This window comes from Salvelinus namaycush, chromosome 5 (genome assembly GCF_016432855.1).
Source record: "Salvelinus namaycush isolate Seneca chromosome 5, SaNama_1.0, whole genome shotgun sequence".
In the NCBI taxonomy this organism is placed as follows: Eukaryota; Metazoa; Chordata; class Actinopteri; order Salmoniformes; family Salmonidae; genus Salvelinus; species Salvelinus namaycush.
Genome location: NC_052311.1, coordinates 55,537,650 through 55,545,536, shown reverse-complemented (window position 1 = coordinate 55,545,536; position 7,887 = coordinate 55,537,650). Strand labels below are relative to the sequence as shown.

The following is a 7,887-nucleotide window of genomic DNA, read 5'->3' as shown; positions in this document are numbered from 1 at the left end:
CTTTTGAAGATATATCCATCCTAAACACAGTTGTTTGTAAGTTTATATAGGCCTTCACATAAATTGCATTAAATAGATGGTCATAGACAATCAAAGAACTGTCAGTGAAATGCTGAATCAAACCCACCACAACCTTACTTACCCTTATTCATGACTCCAATTCCATTCCATTACACTGAGCCATTAGTACGTCCCGTTTAGCCTTGTGTGGGGAATGGCCCGACGCTCCGACCCTGGACAAATGCTCTGTCTAAACGCAAATACAGTTTCGGAAACATTTGGAATTTAACTTTCATATAATAGAGAAATATTTTATTATATCCAAAAGATACACTTACTATACGCAGTTTAGGACAGTTGCACCCAGTTGTATTTTGAGAAATACATGCGATCCAGTCGGAAATGTGGAATAGAATGGACCAATGGAAATGAGAGCGCAAGGTGAGAGGATGTGTGGTAGCGGAGGTGGTGTGAAAACAGCCAGTTGCAACTTTGCAAAACTGCTCACAGTAAGTGTATATTTTGTATTTAATAATAATACAATTGAAAGAATCTTTCTCGCTCACATGAAAATTAAGTTCCAAAGGTTTATAAAACCGTATTGCTAGAAGGATTAATAACGTTTCTAAACATTAAAACAGAGTGTTGGGATTGTAGTCATTGATCCAGCTGTTGTCCATACATTCAATTGAGAACTCAAGGGCTGGGTACACTGTAACTAAATATTGTTAAGTAACTGGTTCCACAGCCCTTTTTTTTGTTGGTTTACTCAACTTTTCATTTTTAGTTTTTCAACATGAGAAAACGTAGGCAAAAATTCAGTCAACTTAAAATGTGTTTTCTCAATTTTGTCTCATATGTAAACTAGAAAAGTATTATTTTACCAGCAGAAAGAGGCTGTGGAAATAGCTACCGGCACAGTGCTTTTCATGTATATATCTGACAGCTGATCACATTGTGCATGTTCATTTAAACAGTAAATGGTATTCAAACTCACAACCTCTTGATTCACAGCCACCACGTCTGTGTCAATAACATATTTGACATACATGATTGCATTGTGCATGTTAATTTCTACAGTAATTAGTATTCACCTGGGATTTGAACTCACAACCTCTTGGTTCACAGCATTCCAAACTTCCTGCCACGACACCATGTCTGTGTCGTTGACGGAGTCGACTGTATTTTAGGGGATGACGGCCTTTGTTCATTCCAAGATCCTAAAGATAGATTAAAACTATCTGGCTCATCATTTTTCTTTTATCTACAATTTAGGTCTGCCGTTAGGGCTCATGGTGTTCCTTGGCAGTCAGCTTTGACGCTACATCCTATGCAAAATATTTTGAGTTTAAGATCGAAACAAAGGGTTTCCGAAATGTATCATTTATTTACTGTCAACTTCTTATAAACCTCTTCCTCTCTATACTCAGTGGAATAGAGACCTTCCAGGTTTGGATCAATGTTTTAGTTGGGACCCCGTGTAGTCTAATATTCAACAATCGTCTCGTTATCCTGATCACCATCACCATTATAATTTTGTACACAGCATTTTTCAAACTCCTCGTAATCTGTATCATATGAACATTTTTAATGATGCATTGTGCCATCTTAATGAACCTGGTGCCTTTATACACATGGTTTGGGAATGCCGTCTGGTATCTATATTATTGGATTAAATAGCTTTGAATATGTCCACTCTGTTGTCAGAAAATATTCCTGCGTCTCCTTTTATTTTACTTTTAAATTATTTATCTGTTTTTCATTTATCTCGATGTCAGAAGCGCATTCTTCTCCCTGGCCTAACGCCTGCAAAAAAAATATTGCAGTACGATGGAAGCCTCCACACTCACTCTCTATCCGTCAATCGATCCTCACTTTTTTGAATGTAATTTATATGGAGCATTCAACTTCATGGAGCTAAAGAAGACACTTTGAACCAATGGCTTCTTGCCGCTAAAAACACTTCGTGATGTGTTGCTCTGTATTTTATTTTGCTGCGCCACTCGGGAGCCAAAAGCACCACCAACATTAGACACAGAAAAATCTAAAATTGCTTAAATAAGTAAATCAAATCAATCAGATTAATTGATGATAATTGACACAGACATGGTCGCATAGCCGGAAAATCTGAATAATATGAACCAAGAGGTTGTGAGTTCAAATCCCAGGTGAGGACATGTTGGATAATAATGTATACATAAATTAACATGCACAGTCTGATCATGTAAGTCAACGTGTATCAAATATGCAAGTTGAACACATTGTATGGTAAAAGTGCTGTGTGTGTAACTACACTGAACAAAAATATAGATGCACCAATTTCAAATATTCTTTACAGTTCATATAAGGAAATCAATAAATTAATTGGGCCCTAATCTATTGATTTCACATGACTGGAAATACAGACCTACATCTGTTGTTCACAGATACCTTTAAAAAAAAAGTTGGGGAGTGGATCAGAAAACCATTCAGCATCTGGTGTGACCACCATTTTGGCTGGGGTAGGCTGTCATTGTAGATAAGAATTTGTTCTTAATTAACTGACCTGCCTAGTTAAATAAAGGTTAAAAAAAAAATAATAATAATCTGTGGACTGACCAATGTTAAACACCAATGGGCGTTTTCTGATATCAAGGAAAGCCCACATTAAGAAACGTCCCGAATTAAGGTCTGCAATTACTTCATTTTGCACTTCTCCGCTGATTCCAGAAAATTGTAATGTGCGTGATTACGTTCTATAAACGTAGTCATCATACGTTAACAGGCTAAACTTACTACGTTTCTTTTTGTGAAGGAGGAAAACAGACGGGTGAGTTTAACATAACATTTCTCGCTATGCAGCTAATTTAGTTACATGTGTATGATTTATAATCAATGTAATATTTAACAATACAAGAGGTACACAATGACCGATAAATCTAACATGCGAAATGACAGTATCGGTTAAGAGAGAGAAGTGACTAGCGCTGTCTTTCTTTCTCGACTGAGACGGCAGGCTAACGTTAGCTAGCTATGTTGTCAATCCTAGAAACTTGGATACAACAGGTCTCATTGTTTTGATTCCGCCTGGAGGTGGGTAACGTTAGTTCAAATCAAAGTTAGCAGACTAGCCAACCTTCAGTTTGTCGCCGTTTCAATGCGAATAACAACACTGAATATATAACAATATTATGGCCGTAGCTAGCTACGTTAATGTTATGTAAAGGGAGAATGCTGTCGAGTTTGCTAGCTCAGAGATTAGCCAACGTTAGCTAGCTACCTTGCTGACGATGGCTTAACCTCGAAGAACAAAACACCTACTGTTCGCTAGCAATCTTCGTTTTTGGTTGGACTGTATCACGATATTTTTCCTATGTGAAAATTAACATGAAGTAAACTCAACTCTTTGTTCCTTTACTAACCAGCTGTATGTAAAATAGTTAGCTGTAGCTTAGAAAATAAATATTACACTGGATAATAAATAAATGTGTCACTGGATGACAACATAATGTTTTGTTTTCAACATTAGGGCTGTTTTCCAAAATAAGTGAAAGTTGTTTTGTTTCGTTGCCACGATACTAACAAGTATCGCGATACAGGTATTGTCAGTTAGCTAGCTCACATACTGACCACACTGCTCGCGTTGCGTGCGTGAGCGTTGCAAAATAAATGTAGACATACATATTATTAAATCATTGCATTCACACTGCTCGCGCAGGTCTGCATGGCCAGGTGCTAAAATAGAATAATTGGTTATATTTATGATGCTCAAGTCCTGCCTCTCCCATCTCCTCATTGGTTTTTAGGAGCATATACCCAGATTTTTTATTTTAGCTAGCTAAGCTTGCCCCATGTCATTGTTAACTAGCTAGGGTATCGGGACCCTGTTCCGGTCTTCTTTTCATGATTTAGTTGAAAATAGTGTTTCAATTATCCAAAAACAATCGACTATTGATATCATCATTCCCGTATTGTTTACTGTGTTTCCCGGAATCGGAAGTTCATCTATCAATTAAAAAAACATAAAATCTGTGCTATAACCTTTGTTTCCTTTTGGCAGTGAGACATTTGAACAACCACCAATAAGCCTAATGCTACAGCGGCAACATTAGCAGATATTACAGTAAGTAGCTCCTACAGAATCTCTGCCTGTCCTGTGTGTAGCTAAATAAACTGCTTTAACTTGTTCAGTGTATTGGTTGATTTAATTTGGCAACTATGATGCTAGTAGTTCGCGTTAACATCCTTTTGTGTCAATAATGGTCTCTTTTCTTTGCCCCCACCCCACCCAAAGTACTTCCTAAGGATGGCTAGCTGCGGTGAGGTTGACCACTCTGTGAGCTCGCTCCCATCCAGTAAGAAGGGGAGTGGTGATTCTGCCTGCTCTGGTTCCAGTGGCTCATCACCTGCCCTGGCTGTCCCAGAGTGTGCCATCTGCCTGCAGAGCTGTGTCCACCCTGTCCAGCTACCCTGCCGCCACGTCTTCTGTTTCCTGTGTGTGAAAGGGGCGTCCTGGCAGAGCAAGCGCTGTGCTCTCTGTAGACAGGAGGTTCCCGAGGACTTCCTGGAGCACCCCACTCTGCTGTCCCCCGAAGAGCTTAAGACCGGAGGGCGGGCTGCCGCAGGGGACAACGCCTGGTACTATGAGGGGAGAAACGGCTGGTGGCAGTATGACGAGAGGACCAGCCGTGAGCTGGAAGACGCTTTCTCCAAGGGCAAGAAGACAGCTGAGATGCTGATAGCCGGGTTCCTGTACGTGGCCGACCTGGAGAACATGGTGCAGTACCGGCGCAATGAGCACGGCCGCCGCCGCAAGATAAAACGGGACATTGTGGACATTCCCAAGAAAGGGGTGGCGGGCCTCCGTCTGGACACCGAGGGCGGCACACAGGGGTCCGCTGCGGCAGGGAGAGGGAACTCTGCAGACGGGGCTGATACTTCAGCAGCCTCACTGCAGCAGGCTGCAGCAGCTCCAGCTGCTTTCACAGTCCTGTCTGCTCCTGCCAGGCCTCCCACCTCTCTGGGGGGCCAGCCTGGCAGCCCCACCAGCCCCTCCCTGGAAGACACCCTGGCCCTGCTCCACATCAGCCCCACAGATGCGCCGGAGAGGGCTGAGGTCGGGGAGGGAGAGGAGGGGGAAGAGGAGGCCACCGCCACACCCTCCATGTCATCTGGTCCTAACACCTCTGTGGATGGGTCTGGGGACTGGAGCGACGATGAGGAGGAGGAAGGGGATGGGGAGGCAGTGGAGCCCCGGGAGCAGAGACTGCGTTTGGGGGAGAGCCCAGAGGACAGGTCCCCCCCTGGGGCTGAGGCCTCCAGCATCAGTGTGAGGTCGCGAAGGCCTGACGGCCAGTGTACTGAAGTGTGAGCTCAACTCATCATGAACCTCTGCACTGTAGCTAACATTCTTAGCTAACATAGGACTCTGAAACAGATTAAAACCAACCCCTGCATACAACTGTCTCGAGGCAAGGAGACACTCCCATTATATTAGACTTTAAAGATGAAAATTACCCCCTGAAAATTAGTTATAGTCAAAATTTACTGGTGGGCCTTAGGAGCAGTCTTTCCCCATACAACTTGTTAGTTGAGCGTTGAATTGTTGTTTCGTGTAAGTTGTTGGGATGTTTGTACGTCCTCATGCCTGCAGACAGTATGTGATGCAGCCGTGTTGAAAGATGGAGACTTATTATTTTCAGAGACATGCATTTAACTGAATCAGGTAGAAGCCTCTTATCAGCTAATCAACAGTTGTTTTGATCAGATCAGTGGTTGTGTTTTCCTCTCTCTGCAGCAGCTTGGTGTGTTGAGTTCTAGGCTGCTCCAAAGTGATTAACACCATGCTCCATGACCTCTGATCAAAAAGGTCAGTAGACACCATTTTCATTTGTGTTTCAAAAGCGAAGCATGTTCAGTTGCTGATTTATTAATCTGAAATGCTAGTCTGTTTCATAACGTGTGCATGTGTTTTAAGAGAGGGGTTAGATTCTTAACCTCTCTTGGGCACGTGAGACGGTAGTGTCACACCTCTTCAACAGCCAGTGAAACTGCTGGGCGCCAAATTCAAATACAGAAATATTCATTATAAAAATTCAGAAAACAAAACATATTTTACATAGGTTTAAAGATTAACTTCTTGTGAATCCAACCACGGTGTCAGATTTTAAAAATGCTTTACGGCGAAAGCATACCTTACGATTATTTGAGAACATAGCCCACTAGACAAATCATTACAAACAGTAGCTAGCCAAGTAGAACAGTTACACATGTCAGAAATAGAGATAAAATTAATCCCTTACCTTTGATGATCTTCATATGGTTGCACTCAACAGACATTCATTTACTCAATAAATGTTCCTTTTGTTCGATAAAGTCTCTTTATATCCAAAAACCTCCGTTTTGTTCGTGCGTTTTCTTCAGTAATCCACAGGCTCAAACGTAGTCAAAACAGGAAGACAAAAAAATCCAAATTGTATCCGTAAAGTTCATAGAAACATGTCAAACGATGTTTATATTCAAACCTCAGGTTGTTTTTAGCCTAAATAATCGATAATATTTCAAAAAAGGTAAAAGGTAAACAAGAAACGCACTCTCTCGGTTTCTTGTTGACACTTTAGGGTCCACTCATTCAGACTGCTCTTACTTCTTCATTTTTCAGAATACAAGTCTGAAACTATTTCTAAAGACTGTTGACATCTAGTGGAAGGCATAGAAACTGCAATTTGAGTCCTAAGTCAATGGATACTGTAATGGCATTGAATAGAAAACTACAAAATCAACAACAAATCCATTCAGGAAGTATTTTTTTTTCTCAGGTTTTCGCCTGCCAAATCAGTTATGTTATACTCACAGACACTATTTTAACAGTTTTGGAAACTTTAGAGTGTTTTCTATCCAAATCTACCAGTTATATGCGTATCATATCTTCTGGGCCCGAGAAGCAGGCAGTTTAATTTGGGCATGCATTTCATCCAAAATTCCAAATGCTGCCCCCTACCCTAGTGAAGTTAAACACTACTGGTGAAGAGGAGGACTGATGTTTTTGATTTTAGTTTAACTGTTTGTTTTTTCTTTGTTTTCCTATGGTTGTAAATTCTATTGTGTGATTAAGACGGTAAGAGAAGAGCAACGGTTGATAGGTGGCTTGCTGGCTGTCTCCTGCAAAACATTTGAAGTTTTAAATGTTATTGTTTTTATATTTCTTACCAGCTGACTGTCATTGTCATCTGTTGAGCTCAATTTTACTATCATTATAATAACCTTTCTGTAACGATTTTTGGTTTGTAATCTTTTACATGGTATGTAATTTTAAATAAAATGTGTGTATTCATCAACCCAAAACGTTGATTGGAAGTATTGTTTTTGTTGGATGAAAGCAAAAGGCGAGCTGATCACATGCCAACACAACTAGCGACATCATGCAAGATACTGCAAGAAATAAGCTGTCTTGTATCAAATCTGTTCACAGTGTATTTTTTCCCCCTGATATTTCTCATGTGACAACTCTACACTTACATTTTACATTTTAGTCATTTAGCAGACGCTCTTATCCAGAGCGACTTACAGTAGAGTGCATACATTTTATTACATTTTACATACTGAGACAAGGATATCCCTACCGGCCAAACCCTCCCTAACCCGGACGACGCTATGCCAATTGTGCGTCGCCCCACGGACCTCCCGGTTGCGGCCGGCTGCGACAGAGCCTGGGCGCGAACCCAGAGACTCTGGTGGCGCAGCTAGCACTGCGATGCAGTGCTCTAGACCACTGCGCCACCCGGGAGGCCACACTATATAAACAACTATGTGGACACCCCTTAAAATTTGTGGATTTCGGCCACAACTGTTGCTGACAGGTGTATAAAATCGGGCACACAGCCATGCATTCTCCATAGACAAACATTG

At 41.3% G+C, this 7,887-nt stretch overlaps 1 protein-coding gene across 1 annotated transcript; it reads left to right on the top strand.

The window, feature by feature from the left end:
• Window positions 1-2,689: 2,689 nt before the first annotated feature.
• LOC120048514 (E3 ubiquitin-protein ligase rnf146-like) lies at window positions 2,690-6,072 on the top strand. Its single transcript, XM_038994570.1, has 3 exons — window positions 2,690-2,809; window positions 4,040-4,102; window positions 4,274-6,072. Exon 3 carries the CDS (start codon window positions 4,286-4,288, stop codon window positions 5,348-5,350), a length of 1,065 nt encoding a protein of 354 aa, XP_038850498.1. The 5' UTR covers window positions 2,690-2,809; window positions 4,040-4,102; window positions 4,274-4,285; the 3' UTR covers window positions 5,351-6,072.
• Window positions 6,073-7,887: the final 1,815 nt, after the last annotated feature.

Coding starts and splice junctions, on each gene's coding strand:
- LOC120048514 (XM_038994570.1), top strand. CDS start 4,286: ATGGCTAGCTGCGGTGAGGTTGACCACTCTGTGAGCTCGCTCCCATCC.